General features: G+C 38.5%; 1 protein-coding gene across 1 annotated transcript; it reads right to left on the bottom strand.

Annotated features, from left to right (window-relative positions):
- Positions 1-3912: 3912 nt before the first annotated feature.
- lysmd4 (LysM, putative peptidoglycan-binding, domain containing 4) lies at positions 3913-9571 on the bottom strand. The gene is made up of 3 exons (XM_044357558.1): positions 9465-9571; positions 5817-6094; positions 3913-5697 (listed from the first exon to the last, which is right to left on the bottom strand). Exons 2-3 carry the CDS (start codon positions 6078-6080, stop codon positions 5140-5142), a joined length of 822 nt encoding a protein of 273 aa, XP_044213493.1. The 5' UTR covers positions 6081-6094; positions 9465-9571; the 3' UTR covers positions 3913-5139.
- Positions 9572-16474: the final 6903 nt, after the last annotated feature.

Here is a 16474-nt window from a genome sequence, read left to right as displayed (position 1 = left end):
TATGACTGACAGGATTAACATGTTACGTTGTTAAATCATTTCAAAAATATTTGGAATACTATATTATTACTGTGTGGTTAATAGAGGAAACACGCGAGACTGGTCCAAACAATCATTCACTAACCACTACAGATACTATTACTAGTATCGGAGAGGTGTCATAAGAATTATTCAAGACAATAATGAAGCACAGTACAACTTTGTACTCTTCATATACTCTTTCTGTGTCATTTAACTAGAACTGTTCCTTGAGTGAAGACCCCCTGAAACTGTTGGTGGAATGTAAAACAGGTGCTGCACAATTGGCTCCTCCACAGGAGGGGCGCAAGAAAAACAGCCGCCCCTGCAGGAACATGACTGACAGAACATCACATTCTCCAGCCAGCTGTATCTCCAGATGATCCCTTACTTACAGAGTCAGACTTAAGGGATAACATAGATAACATACAGCATGTGTGCAATATGGATTCATATTAGACTGCATTAAAAAAAAATACACTCTGGTGATTAAATATTTCTCGATCGTACATTTTCTGTTATCTCTGGTGGATTAGTTTGGATAGCACAGATATATATATATATGTTTTTCATAAGACTAAATACATGCAGACGAAAACAAATGAAAGAATCTTCACTCTTTTCTTGACACCTTGTGTGTTCTTCAAGTGGCGCTGTAACATCTGGTATGGATTTATACATAGAAATCCTGGCTGGGGATTCAAAGAGAAGAGTTTTTAATTGAATCCACGCTGAAGCCAGCGAGACTGAAATGTCTTCTGGCAAGAAGCTTCAAATACATACTCATGTTGCTTTGTCATGGGACCTCTTTCACAGATTGGAACTGTTTTGGGGGTTTCTTTTGCCCTTTTTTGACTCTGTCAAACTGATATGTTTTTTTCCTTGTTGATACATAAAGAATAAAAATAACTTCTTGGTTTTGTCAGGAAATACTTGCTTTCTAACAACTGAAGTCACCACACAGATCAAAAATGCATTTTATTGAAATCCTTTTCAGTATATACAGTAGTAGTGGTTGTCCTGCTGCCTCCCTTCCACTAGTCCAGCCCCGACCATAGCACATACCGGCACAACACTAAACCTACTGCTGTGCAACAATACACATATTCACAGCCCACAGACAGCAAATTGCTTCTCTCATTCCCCACCACGCCCTGCCTTCATTCTCAGCCACCTGCAAAACAAACTGTGCTGGAAATTTCACTACAAATTACCCTGTGTCTGCCAAATCCCCCCGGGAGCGAAGGAAATCAAAACCCTGGATCTCCCTGCCCCCACAGCTACAGGCCTTAGCCTCACTCACACAGAAAATATCTTGACTGTATTTTTGCTTATAATACTAGGACTAACTGTTTTTATTTAATTTAAATGTATATAATATGTTTTGGCATTTTTGTTCCACTGAATTTTAGGGCTTTAATCACTATTTTATAAGTATTAACTGAGTTTATTTTGGCATTAAAAGTAGAGAAAAGCTTTAAAAACTACTATTAAACTTTCACCAAAAAGCTGATTTGAATAAAATCGTCTAGAGGTGAAGAATAGAAACCATATGAAAGGTTTTAGTTTATGTTTGTCAACACCAATTTTATGAACAACCCTCACTTCTGTGGGCTTCAGGTCAACATGACATTGTGAAACTAAGCCTCCATTCCCACTAAAAAAGAGTGAAAACTGAGACCTGTTTCGCTTCAGGGGAAAATCAAAGGAAGGCACATACTTTAGCAGTGAATAATGATCAACAGCATGAACGCTGGCATTTACATTGTAAGGGTCACAGTGCCTCCTGGTGACGGCTCTGCAGAACTCCAAACAGACAGGAATGTCAGAGCGAGAGTGAGTCAGTGGCCGATGTGCCAGAGAGATGAGTGTTGAAAGCTCCTTGGAAAAAGGATTAGGGCTGTTTATGTTGGCCAAGTGGCCCGCTGCCAGCTGCTCAAGTGTGCAAACTTCTTAAAGCTGCAGAGCTTCGGGTTGGTCATGAATCTTCTCATCTATTTACCCTCCACCCAGACTGTATGGATGGTTGTATTTTGTTCAGGGGGGAAAGCCCCCTCCACTTCGGCCCCCACCTCCGAAACAGCACACTCCACTCAAAAAAAAAAAAAAGCGCTGAATTCTACACCAGCCTCCAAAACACACCCATATACAACGTGTGTGGGTGTATAGCCTACTGTATATGTATGTATGTTTGGATTGTTCAAGGTAAGAATCAGGTTATATTCTTCAACAGGAGCAGACTTGATATGGATTTCATCAAATAAGGGAATGCTTGGATTGGGAGCAGAACTGTCCAGGTTGGAGGTAAAGGAAAAAGGGGAGAGGCCCGTGTATCAACAGTAGGATAAGACCCAGCTTGGGAGCTGGCAGGAGGCCAGAGCTCTGCGGCCTGGAGCTACATCAGAGCAGGGTTCGTGAGCTGTAGTTATGAGACGAGGGTCCCAGGTCATGGAATAATAAAAGGCATAGAGCCTCTGCATTAATAGAGCTAAACTACAACTTTTGTTCTCCTCTGTGGCGATTATGCTCGGCGAATGTTGATATAGCTCAGTTTTCCTTTCACTTGGAATCTAAATGTATGGGACTACTGTTTGAAATAAAGGTCTTATAGACGTATATTCAACAGTTGAGAAATTCAGTGGTTACATATTCACAAAAATGAAAACCAATTCAGCTTTCATTGTGCTTTTAAGTTCCTACAGCAGTTAAATGTCTCTTTAGGATGTATCATCAATCTGTTTTTTTGCTTAAGGTACAAATTGTTTGGACAGCAGTTTTGGGGGATACAATCTTTCAACCGGAAAATCCAAATTCAGACCCCATTACAGCGAGTATCCATGGGCCAGACATTGAATTTCCTATAGTGCTGCTCTGATGCTGACCTTCTGCTTTGACTTCTGCATGGATGGGGAAACAATTTATTTTACATTTGGGGTTTTAAAATCCTGCCAGTTATGTCACTGAGTGAAGTATTTTTCTTTATGCATGTATTTTTTCCTATGCAAAAGTATTCATATAAAGAATTGAGTGTGGTGTCCAAGGATGTAAAAATGACATGTTTTATGGTGGATTTTTCCTTTAAATTCAATCACTACATGATGTGTTTTCACTTGGTTGACCAAAGCTACAAGTTATGAAGACTGGTTTCCTCTAAAAGTTGAATCAAGCACTGGGAAGACAAACATTAAACCAGAACATCTGTATGATGATGAGAATATTTACTGTAGGAAATGTTTCCAAATCCACATCAAATGTTGATTGCAATTGTTCCTCACATAGTGTAGTTTAATATTTTGGCTAAAATCTCATTGGAACTGGCCAGAGACAAACTAGGCTTCTCTAGAAAGGGAATACATTCAACTTCTGATGAGTTCACTTGACCTCACCTCCAATCAGGTGTGCTCAGAAGACTTTGAGGTATAGCTTCACATGCCAAGACATGAAAGTATGGAGCCACAATGTCAGATGTAAATGCCAAAATAGTTTCAATCATTTTATACCTGCTGCTATTATGCAGAACCTTGTTTGTAGCTTTAGGATAATTTAAGTATTTCATTATATATTTTAAAAGTCTGCATACCATGTAATTCACTTTAAATGATTATTTAGTCAATTGTTGCATTTCTAAAATTGATGTATAAAACCATATAATCATCCTACATGCAGTCCTCGGGAGCTTTCAAGCAATAAGATTGTCTGATCACTCCTAAACAAACATCTTTTGTTAACTTTTTGTTAACATTTTGTTTTGTATTTGCTATCAGTAATCATTGACTGATTGACTTGTCCCAGTATATTGTTTATCTGTCTCTGTGTGTAATCTACACACAACCCTGTGTGCTAATATAATGTTTGGGGGAAAATCTGTCACAATAAAGAAAACACATCAACATGTCAGAGAATACTTCAATTCACACTTTAAAGTTTGTATTCAAATAGGAACATGCTGAATGAAGAGATTCAGTCTAACACATCCATCATGTCAATTTTCCCATCTAAAAATGGTTTACAAATTGACTTAAAAGTTTGAAAAATGTGTCAACAGAAGAATCGTTCCAGGCTCATTAAATTAAAATACTATAAAAAGTGCATTGGACAAGCCACACAAATCCACTTTGACTTAATTGCCCATCAAACAATGTAAGATGAAGTGTGCAATGTTATATAAACTTGACAAGAAATCTTTAAGGCACTTTCCTAATAATATTGCTCACATTTAATTCAGAGAACTTGTAGATGAGTTGATGTAGTTTTCATCCTTGTATTTTAAAGACTGCACTGTCAAATGAATACAACCTCTAACAAAATACAGTATATTGCACCACACTGTTACTGTAAACACAATTCACACTTTTGGCACTGAATTCAGACCCAGAGAGAAGGCACGAGGAACATAAACAATGAAAAAAAAGGACATATAAACACACAAAATAAGTTATATCCAAAAAAGCACACAAATAAAGCTCAAACCCGTGTCAAATACTTGGTAACCCAACATGGTTTTGCAAAAGGGGAGTACAGTTTAAAGAGGGGAGCGCTGTAAAAATATGTTTCTCTATTGGGACAGATATCAAAATGATGCCTGATAGATTATACTGATATGATGATACATTATGTGTAGATAGTGACAACAGGCACTGTTGAAAAGGCAGGTTGTGATACAGAAATGCATACAGGGTGGATTTTTTTTTCCCCAGAAAAAAAAAAGATATTTCCATTTGCAAATAATGTTCAGCTTGAAACTTAAAACATAATCATCAAACTTAATAAACCAACCAAGGAACAGTAATCCCAACAAGCATCAAAATTTTGTCACAGGATCAGCGATCAACCTCATCAAGAGCGACATTTTCAGGGAAGTGTATTTTATAAAGTGTATTTCATAAAGTTTTTATAAAGCTATTTGATGAAATGTAAAAAATGAAACCAGTGTGCAGCTATTTCAGTTCAAGTATCTGCATCACAGTTACAGTATAATAAAACTTAACTGCTGGAAATTTGACCCATGCTGGTATTGAGTTCATCTTACATCGTAAGAGATTTGGCTTAATCTTGATTGTCGCCTACTTATGAGACCCAAAATTCCTAACAATGACTGCTTTGTTGAGACTGAAGTCTGCACTATCCTGGTTCTTGCTTAGGTCCTCCAGTACCAAGGCCTGGCTCTGAGCTGTTTGAAGACGTGACAGTTGACAGTGATGCACCACTACCATCTGCTGGCGAAGCTACTCCATTATGTTTTGTTTTGAAATAAATCACATAAAATAATGGCAGGACAATGCCTATCAGGAGCATAGCAACCACAGCGTTCCACCACTGGATGCCCCAGTCTGCACCGTGACTGATGAGGCGCTTTCCTCTGAACCCAAACCTTTGTGGTCTCTCAGAGTCATCCATGAAATCCGTATCATGATCATTTGTGGTCTGAATCAGTTTCTCAATATCATTGTCCACCTCCATAAGAAAGTCTGTGACCTCATGTAGATGTGGTTGGGCTCTGGCTCTGTCTTGAGGCTCCACCAGTGTGGTTGATGAATGTGGCATTTCCTCCTGAGGGTCATTTAGGTCTGAGTAAGTCTCTGTTAAAAAGCTGTGTTTCTGAACTGGTATTTTGATGGATTTCAGTGCAAACAAATCTTGCTCCTGTATAAGATTGTTGACCCGCTTTATATCTGCCACCTGATAACAGAAATAGGTATGAAGGTAAATTAATGTCAACACTTAAAAGGTCACTGAAGAGACAGATCATTAACACCAGAAATGATAGAAAAACTCCTGTGACTATAAAATATTTTTACCTTACAGCCATACTGCAGTGCGAGCTTGTTGAGATTGTCACCATCCAACACCTCCCGCTCGAGCAGCTGGACATTCCTCAGTCTGTCCTGCTCCTGCCTTTGGAAAGCCCGTGGCCTCATCTCCATGACACTGAGCTCGTCATCGTCTGAGGATGCAGCAGACTCATTCGGCCTCCTCTTGAACATGTACACCTGGCCATCTGCACTGGCGTGGACATCCACCGGAGCTTGGAAAGCCTGTGGAACATGCTCCCCACGCCGCATGATTACAATCCAGCCTGTAAGGAATAACCCAATTCCAACATTAAAGCACATTTAAAAGTCACAATAGAGGGTTTTTTTGTTTTTTAAAACTTAGCTCTCATCTGAGATAGACACATCGAACCATGTTTTTGGACCGTTTCTGTCCATATCCACTACTGTACTTGACAATGAAATTTAAACGCCTCATCAATCAAGACTAATACATATCAAATGAAAATTTTGTATCAGCCATTAACACACTGTCAAACAGTGACTGCATCTCTCCTGAGGTGGTGAGAGTCCAAGCACTGAAAAATCTGCTCAGTACAGAAATACAGGTATCTTTATTTTGTTTTGTTAAACTGGTTCATGTTATATAACAGAATCAATTTTCCATGCCAGTGCTGACTGATAATGTTGATTTGTCAAAGTACATTTGTGTCATATTCAGTGGGTGGAAAGCACCAACGCATTCATTGGAGGCTTAGGTGACTCATCAGGGCTACACCAAAGAAAACAGTAAGTTTATTTTAACTGACAGAAACTTATGCACCTTAGATTTATTCATCATCTCTGGTGGTCAAAAAGAGCTCAGGTGATTAACAACGGAGAAAGTCTAGAGTTAAAGAAGACCACGTCATAACCATCTTATTGAGATGATAGGTCTGTAGGGTACCATGTTTCAAATGCTTTTAAACTTTCTTAGGTATCAGGAAAACATGTTACCATGGTTACCAGAGCTTGAATAGAAATAGTTATATAGGTGATCACTTTCTTGGCAGTTCCCATGAGCATTAGATGAATCTTGTGAATTTAAAGGTGCAATATGTAGGAACCTGAAATTCCTTCTCACTAGTGTCTGTTCGGAACGGGTTATAAATAATAAGTTCTCAATTAGTAAATAAATGTTCTCATTTCAAGTAGCCTAAAATAAAGGCTGCATTTCAAAATAAAATAATGTGCATGGATTGATCATATTATCTCTTAGATCGTTCCTATTTTCTGTGCCTTCAGTTCGGATTTGAGTGAGTATGTTTGCTCTAAAGATTTGTGCTTTGTCTGTAGTGGCGCCTCACAATCGCTGGTCTCAGACCATATTAGACAAAGTATTAGGAAGTATTTCCTTCATTTTATGCATAACTACAGTCGTTGTGTATTGGGCTCTGAGTGCTTCCAAAACGCTAGTGACCTACACTCAACCATGTACCTGAACACCTCTTGTGTAGACATGTGGTTCCCTCGCTGTTGCTGCTCTGCTAAACGTGCTGCTCATGCCATATTTGCTCAAAAGACTTGTGCTTTGTCTGTAGTGACGCTTCACAATCGCCACAGTCTTGAAACATATGAGACAAACTGGTCCTTTTGAACTGCCCATCAAAGTATTTGCTCTATTTACATGCATAACTACAGTCATTGTGTATTGGACCCTGAGCTCTTCTAGAATGTGGGTGACCTACGCTCAACATTGTACTTGAACGCCTCTTGTGTAGTAACTCGCTGCTGTTCTGCTAAATGTGCAGCTAACACTATGCTTTCCATCTAGACACCAGGTAAGAGAGTCCATTCTTTATTAAAAGCTTTTTGCTGTCTACTTTTCTGTGGACTCAGTCAGCAGAGCTCTGGAGCTCTGCCCTGCCTCTGCACAGAATGGAGCGGCTCGCTGATTGCTGGTTTATTCAAAGTTTCTTAACATTTAATGTATCACAAGTCCAAATTGCACCACATCCAACACAGCACTCCCTTGGATCCCCAGCCATACACCCGCCAAGTGTGGAGTCAATTGGATGAATGGTTCAAGACATACACAAAGGACATACATACATATAGACAGACAGGGATTCCTTCCTTTAGTAGATAGATTAATGACACCAGTGGCCATTAAATGAGCTGCAGTCAGCATCCTGTTGCTTGCGTGCATGCTCGCACTCCATCTCTGCAAGCTAGCCATGGTGCTAACATTAGCCAGCTAAAACCACAATATCACAAAATTTCACATGCTTTGCAGTAATGTTAGCTTACTTGCAATCAACAGGAATAAAATCAGCTTGCGGTCAGACATTGACATTTTTAAGCTGACGTTAGCTAGTGTTGCACCGCTGTAGGAGTACGGGAGAGAAGCAAGGCACTCAGGAGCACATAAACATTACATCCTTTGGATTTTCCTGGCAAAACCATCCCAAGTCCTTTACAAAGACATTAGTCCACAGACTGTTACAGGCAACCCAGAAAGTTGGAAAAAGGTCTCATTTTATTATTTCTTCACATTTTGTTGATAATTCTAGTTAATTTTTGAATGTTGTAAACTAAAAGTCTTACATATTGCACCTTTAATAGTGATTTAGGTTGGGAGGGAGAGCACCCTTACTAACATGAGTTACAAAATGTTTAAAGTTACTAAAAGTATTACTTTTACACAGATTACAAACTTAAGTTAACTATATTTTCAACAGTTCATTGGTGTTGTTGATGTTTTTAAACAGCTTTATTGAAACAAATATACAACAAGTTTACAGTGCCTTGTGTATACGACCTGAGGCTACAATCTCAAACACACCATGGGGACTAAAAGTTGTAATAAAAAAATTAAAAGTTGAATAAATATCTTGTAAAACTTACAGTAGTTATATGTTTTAACGGCTGTTTTGTTTGTACATTCAGATACCGAAGAAATGTATTGTTTGATATGGACACTCAGCTCTGAAAGTTTGTCTTTTTCCTTAAGAATTTGGATTTGTGAATATAAAATTTGGTCAAAATAGAACGCAAATTAATCAAATAGCTTCCTGTCATATTCAGTGAATCCAAACAATACATTTTTCCAAAGAAATAAAAAGTGAAGATAGATATGATCGGCAATGAATTGTGACAATTCACTCAACAGGTGTTTTGTATGTGGACCACAGACCAATATAAATATATCAGCGTTTCTCTGAGTTCCCCACAGAAAGTGCAACTTACATCAATGACTGTCCACAAAGAGTGATTAGTTGGATAAAAACTGTGAAGCATTCTGAAAGATATCGCTTTGATTTTGTTAGTAAAAAAAACGTATGCAGCAATAGCCAAACGCTTTCCCAACATCACTGGTGTTAATTTAACTTTAAACCGAAACATGACTTCATAATTAGCACGGCCAGGCCGGATTTATTGAGTGTCATGTTGTCAGAAAGCGGGGCTTACCAGAAGCCCTTGAAGGCAGCATTAGCGTTAGCTTTCATTAGCTAAAAGGCTAAAGCTAGCAGGTTAGCTTTAGCCTTTGACGTTAAGCATGTGTTCACCAAACTATCGGCACCGTGGCAGAAAAACAAGCTTCTGCGACAATGACAGTTAGTTCACGTGCTTCCGACCAGGTGGATAAACACAGTTTCACAGACTTTTTAGACTGTCCTGTTCCCATCTAGTTACCTTCTCCAAATGCTTTGCCAACAGTAATATATGCCGCTGCCTTCCCAGTGCGGTCCTCCCCGGATTTCACTTATTACAACATCAAGAAGTGAGTAGTAGCTGACGGTAGGCGATATTATTTTTCTAGGATAGCGAAGTCATGACCCGCCCTCTTCTGCCTCTAATTGGCTTAGCGTAATATTCGTACCCTAATCCTAACCAATCTCACTTCTTGTGCCTAAACCTAACCAACCCAACCAACGAAGGCAACGAGTACTAGCCAATCAGAGGTAGAGTAGGGCGGGTCATGACTTCGTCGTCCTAGGAAAAAAAATAGACAGACGGTAGCTAGTCTACTTCTTTTCACCCTCTATAAAAGTGGCAGGTAGAAAGAAAAGGAGCACTACTGCCTCCCACTGACCTGGAATGTCACACACACGTTTTATTTCCTAAGGAATCTACCAAACAAAAGTTAAACTAACGCTACATGATGAAAATGATGATGATTATGATTGTTGTTGCTACTTTTTTTTTTTTTTTCTAGTCATTTGTGATATAAAGTAAAGATGCACGTAACACTACTGTGCAAACACTAGGTTCCACATGTGAGTAATTTCATATTCAGACAGTGAATTAGTGAAAAAAAACAAAGCAAAAAACAAAAACATTTTCATTTCTGATTTTGACCACTATCATTATTAGCTGAAAATAACAGCTACACATAATTGGGTTTTCTGCCTTGTGCCATGAAGTACCTGTCACTAAGTAGTTTATGTCAGTGCACTAAAATATTTTTTCAAACATTAGCACTAAAACTGCAGGACACAGTTTATTGTTTGCTTGTTAAATCTGGAACTCAGATGTTAAAATACTTGGTAACTAAAAGGCTCCTCTTCTTCTGACATCTGTTGGTAGAAATACATATTACATCTCCTTTAAGCCAAGCATATGTGAGGTCAATTTTCCTTCTCTACCTTATGTCTTTTTAAGTTTTCCAGTAGGAGACAAGTGATGGTGAGGACAGCAATAGCACACAGCCTTGGGCTGAGAGGATGCTGAAAGTGAATACTAGTTTCTGGATCCTTGGGGAAAGAACCAAAGGCCAGAGTAGTGGTGATGCCCTCTTGTTGTATAAACATACCACTAGATGGGGCTATTGGTCTGTCATATGTTAGGCCATCTGCGTAGAGCAGCTCTTGTGCTAAACTGATGGAATATAAGGACCATCAGGAAGAAAGGTATGAGTCCTACACATGTACCCTATCAATAAAAGTAAATTATTCTGCCCAATTACATCACTACAAGAAGAACAAGTTAAAAGTATGGTCAGCATGATATTGCTCTGTTCCTCTGTCCATGTTTTTTTAAAGATATTCATGGCCTGTACACACCACTATTACCCCAAACTTTGCCCAGTTAGACCATTTTCCTCACAATAACTCAAAGTTTATCTTAAGTGAAAGCCAGGATCCTACAAATAAATGCACTATTGTATTAAGCATTCAGAAAAATAGCCCACAATTATCGAGATTATCACGGCTGACCTTCATAGCTGATACACTAACACATGACTTATACAATGTGTCCTTTCAAGACAGAATTTACAAAGTATAAAAATAACTATATCATGAGCAAATCATATATCTGTGTACATCAACTGTTTAAAAATGCCTCCTCTGTTTTCCATAATTATTGCTGTTAACATTAAAAGCATTGCTTGTTTGTGCGCCAACGGTCGGTCTTACACCTGTGTATAAAGAGAACTTCAACAGTTCTCTTTATACATCCATGATGTTAACAGGTTAGAGCGGCCACATTGCCCGCGTGAGGCGCGCGTGTCATGCTGCAGCAGGACGCTTCCAGTGGGAACGCTGCAAGCGTGAGAGACGCAGCAGTTCAGCGACACACAAGCACACGCGCTGCTCACGCATCCAGTGTGTCCCAGGCGTTAGCGTGACCAACGTCCTGCCTACAAGGAACCTGATTGGTTGACGCTGGACGTCGCCCACCTTCATTTGAATTTTTGTCTGTTAGCTGCTAATGCTAATAAACCCTGGATATGTACAAATTTAGTTACAGAAAAGTGATTCTTGGGCTTGTTTTAAATGGGAGCGGCAAGGGAAATTTCTGATAGGGGTTTGGCCAGGCCAAACTCAGAAAAGTTTCTTCCGTTATTGCCAACCATTAACGTTAGTCCCTTCAGTCAACCAGTCTACTGCAGTATGCATGGCGAAGATGGTCAGCGGTTTAACGGTAGTTACTATTAGTTAGTAAACCATGTAGTAAACTTGGTCCGACCCGTTGTCCATCCACGGTCATAAAATGTTATCTAGTTCGATAGCATAAATATGATGTATAACTGAGCTAGCATTAACAAGAGGGTAAATTAGTAGCTTAAAAAATCAACTGAAAACAAATTACCCCTATTTTTAGATGATTTTTTGGTTTGAGTTCAAAACATAAGCCTCTATGAAGACTTTCAGTAAAATATTATCCAAGTAATTTTGTTAATTTACCTTCTTTAATTTTGCATTGTAGTGCATGAAGAAATCTGTTAAAATCGTTATTATTCAAGCCACACTGCATCTTGAAATTTTGAAAGCTCTTCATGGACCCCTGATGAAAACAGGTAACGTTAACTCAAAGTATGCTGTTAAGCCTTGAGTCACCTCATAAACCTTAAATCTAATCTTTTAGGTACCAAGTGCCAAACAAAAGCATGGATTTCCCAAGTCAATTAAGTTATTCAGCAAAACCTTTTCCCAGACCCTCCAACCTATACGCATTTTGCGTAGCAGGCATTTTGACATCAAAGTAAGCTGGTGAGTTATTACTTTAAGGTACGCAAAAACAGGCAAGTTATCTTTTTTTAAAATTTTACACCTAACGAATGAATAAAAATATAGCCGAACCAATCGAGACATTAAGCTGGGATGATTGTTTCTTCTCCTATCAACAAAAATTTACCAATGACGGTTTATCTCCTAAAGTAGCTTTTAATGTCAGTCATGCCACACTGTGTGGACCTAGAAGTTGCTCCCGAATCGGTAAAGCCCATGTATTTCTATTTCACTTGTCACGCTCTGAGATATGTCCGCTTGTTTGTGAGATTGTATTGACTGGAAAGTCCTAATTTTTCTGAACGAAATGAGCTATAGCACTCACAAGTTTGATATACAGTAGCGCTAACGTTAGCTAACGGCGCTAACAGGTTGTTGCTAACTTTGGGGCTACATGACGCGTTGCTGTCTTCAGCCGCTGAACTGCTGACACAGACGTTTTCATTATTTTAACTTTACCAGTATGCAGTGTAGGGTGCACAATACCCAGCAGTAAACCTTCTCTAGCCTACATTACCCACCGGCTCTTTCACACTTATCGTTACACACAAGAAGTAAGTTAACCTGGCTAGCTTTTCATTGAGGACACTTTGAAGTGCGGAAAGAAAGAAAGGAAAAGTTATCATGATAAACTGAAGGAGAGAGCGGTATGTGTGTTTTGGCACTGTGTAGTCTACAACTTAGCCTACTCAAGGAAAATTTTAAGAAAAGGAAATACCCTCATTGCAAATTAAGTTCAATATGTAAGGAGGGATGTGATTGCTTCCACAGTTTGAACAGCCATGTTCATATTAAGCCTGTATTGTTATTAGGTCATCAAACCATTAAGAAATACCCTCCCTATATTGAGAACAGTTGTATTAACCAGCTCTAAAATATTTATTTCACCATGGCCACAAAATAGTCTGTTTAGGCTAGTTAGGGTTTTACAGCTACATTGTCATCATCTTGTTAAATTAGCCGAAAATCATATTTTCAGAAATCACATTGGCTTAAAATTTGATTACTGTGGAGATGTAAACAATAGAAACAGCACTGGTGGTGGGTTAGTGTGTAGCCTAAGTGAAATTGTGTTCCTTGGTAATCTATGTTTAGGCAAGTGAAAGACAAATGGACAAACATAGGCATAAATGACCAACTCTTTCGTATCAGTGCATCTCTCACTTTTTTGTCTGGTTGCTGCATGTATACAAATGATGTACTGTAATGCATATGTATGCAAATTATGTACAATAATTCATTGCATGAACAGCAGTGATTCGTATCTGATGCATATAGGTCACCGAAGTTGTACTCAAAAAATTCGTCCAGGGTTGGCAGGTCCGCTTACACTAACATAACGAGTTGTTGTCAACTTGAGTACTTCACCTGGTTCGCTGCCTCTCCTCTCTCTCTGCCGTCATTTATAGTCGCGCTACTCTCCTCTGCTCCCTGTGTTTCACCGAGGGCAGAGCTGAGCCCTCTGTGTGTGTGCTGTACACACAGAGCAGCAGTGGAGAGACAGTGAACCAGGTGAAGTATTCAAGTTAATGACAGCTACTCTCATTACATTACTAAAAGTGCAATAAAAGCTTTGCAAGTAAAAAGCCAAGAAAAGTAATTTATATGTGTAATCCGCGCAAAAGATGGACAGGCTCCAAATGACGAAAAATATTGCTGTAAAGAGTGTGATTTGTGACACAACAAAATAAACGATAGAGTGTAATATGAAATGATAGACGTTTTTCTATCGTCACATGATATATATCGTCATATCGCAGAGCCCTATAAGGAAATACGCTCAGGGGAACGCGACAATGTGCAAAGCTGTTGGCAGAAGCAGCAGATGAAGCTACTTTACTTACTTGCTACTTTTTTGGGGCCTTGCTTGATACATTCATGGTATTGTAAAGATTGAACTACACATTGTAGTGCTGCTAGTCACTCTGTAGTGTTAAATGGTACTTTTTTTACGGGGTTGAGGCAAAGGTGATTTAATTGCAGTGGTGGAAGAAGTATTGAGAGCTTCTACTTAAGGAAAAGTATAAATGCCACAGTATAGAAATGCTCATTTACAAGTTAGGTCATCTTTAGTAAAAGAACAAATGTAGAAGTTGCCACTTTTTCATGTTTTATTGTTTTACAACATGGAATCAGAGGAGATTTAATGTGGCTTTTTTGACACTGATCAACAGAAAGAAATAATTACATTTATATGACATTTTATATTTGTAGATTAAAGGGGACCTATTATGTTTTTCCTTATCTTCAGTCATATATATAATGTTACAATGTCAGATGTTCATATTAAACATGGCCAGAGTGTCAAAGTAATGAGGTAAACGTATGTAGAAGTAATCAATTGTAGCATTAAATGGAAATACTCAGTAAAGTACAATTACCTAAAAATTGTACTTAAGTACAATGCTTTAGTAAATGTACTTAGTTACTTTCCACCACTGTCTAATCGGAAATAAATTACACAAAGTGTGTTGATGGAGATTAACTGGACTGAGACTTTGGAATTAGATAATATAAAAACTTCTCAAAAGCAATTAAACTGTGTTTCCAAAGATTTGTGACTTTATATACATTGATATTGATACTTACCTGTGCTCAATACAGGTGCAGTCTCAGGAGGAAAGTGATGCAGAGGGAGCCCAAGCCAATCAGGGAGAGAAGGATGAACAGGTGAGAATTTAGACCTCACAGTAATGTTATCTAATATGGCCAAAATCCATGTTATTTGAATAGTCACTGCAATTTATGTCTTTTTTGGTAATTCATATCAAGTGCATGAACAAAACTTAAAAAAATGTCAAAACAGACATCAGTGTATGACATTATGTGTTGTCAAAACAGGCATCAGAGTTTCAGATGGAGACAGAGAAAGAACACCCAGAACAGAGAGAGAGACGTGAGGAGGTAAGTTGTTGTCACTGTGTGGGTAACAGTGTTGTCGCTGGGCTTGTGACATTCATACTCCCGCTGTGCCAGTACATAATGTTAGTCGTAGCCCCGCTGTTATAGTGGTTAACATTATATTTTGTCGAGTCTGAATCAGGTGAGTATGATATAGTTATCCGCAGGCCGATGTGTTGTGTTTACTGCCACAGAATGATAATCTCTTGTTCATCTCCTTCCTTAATCTGTAAAAGCTACATTAACTAGCCAGGCTTAGCTTTAAAACAGAGCCAACCACGTTTCAGAATAGAGCCTGGCTGATACAGATTTTTAAGGCCAAATCCGATTTCAATATTTTAGGATTTAAAAAATCTGCTAACAATTTTATCGGCCGATATGATTTTTTTCTAAAACGGAAACATGTAACATAAACATTAAACATTTTTAATAAGGTTACCCTACATTTAGTTATTGAACGTGATATGTAGTTTGTGGTACGTTATGCAGTTGAAAAATAAATCATTTTATTGTCAAAATGTAAAACATAGCAGCAACTGCAACAGTAAACTTCACTGGAATTATTACTATTATTGTTGTTAATTATAATTGGCAAGTAAGAGTAAGTAGACAAAACAAATCATATAAGAGGTATTGGGCTGAATTATTTTTTGATAGTTAGAAACATTATCATTGGTGACAGGCTATTTTATCTATACGGTGCAAGCTACACAAAAGCATTTTCCAACCATTATTCATGTCACCAGATTTAAAACACTGTTTAAAAATATGGTGTTTAATGATGCAGTCAACAGATGCAGTGACTAAGAGTAAATGTTGCTGCAGAAACAAGATAAATGAGAGGGATGATATGACGAGTGTCTGCATTACACTCTTCTAACCTTTGTAGTTTTAATATCTATCAGCAGATAAATTCTTTCTCAGCAATGATGAGCACTAGGGCAGTGTGTGTAGCCGTGTTGGATAGTGACGTTCTTCCAGTTGCACTGGTTGACTTCTTGCTTATTCACATTATATTTTGTTTGTACACCCCCTGGCGTTTCGGAGAAGGAGAACACTACAATGAACAACATGTTGAGCATAAACGCCTCTGCATGCTCGTAGCTTGCGCGCCATCTGTGGTGGCCCTCACCACGGTGTCTCGCATGGGTATAAACAAGGCTTAATACGTTCAGTGAACTCACAGAGATTATTGTGTTGCACAACAGTGGAGTCACAGTGGTCGCTGTTGGACAAACTATGCAATAACAACACTGGTAATAAAGTAGCTCAAGAACCTATCTTTGACTA

The sequence above is a fragment of the Thunnus albacares genome, chromosome 7 (genome assembly GCF_914725855.1).
Source record: "Thunnus albacares chromosome 7, fThuAlb1.1, whole genome shotgun sequence".
Lineage (NCBI taxonomy): Eukaryota > Metazoa > Chordata > Actinopteri > Scombriformes > Scombridae > Thunnus > Thunnus albacares.
This window is presented reverse-complemented; position numbering and strand designations above follow the sequence as displayed.

What these genes read in the sequence shown, in the direction of transcription:
- lysmd4 (XM_044357558.1), bottom strand. Translation starts at nt 6,080, where the DNA reads ATGCGGCGTGGGGAGCATGTTCCACAGGCTTTCCAAGCTCCGGTGGAT. An exon ending in CACTGCAGTATGGCTGTAAG is followed by an intron (nt 5,698 to 5,816) that starts GTAAAAATATTT and finishes TTCTGTTATCAG; the next exon opens with GTGGCAGATATAAAGCGGGT.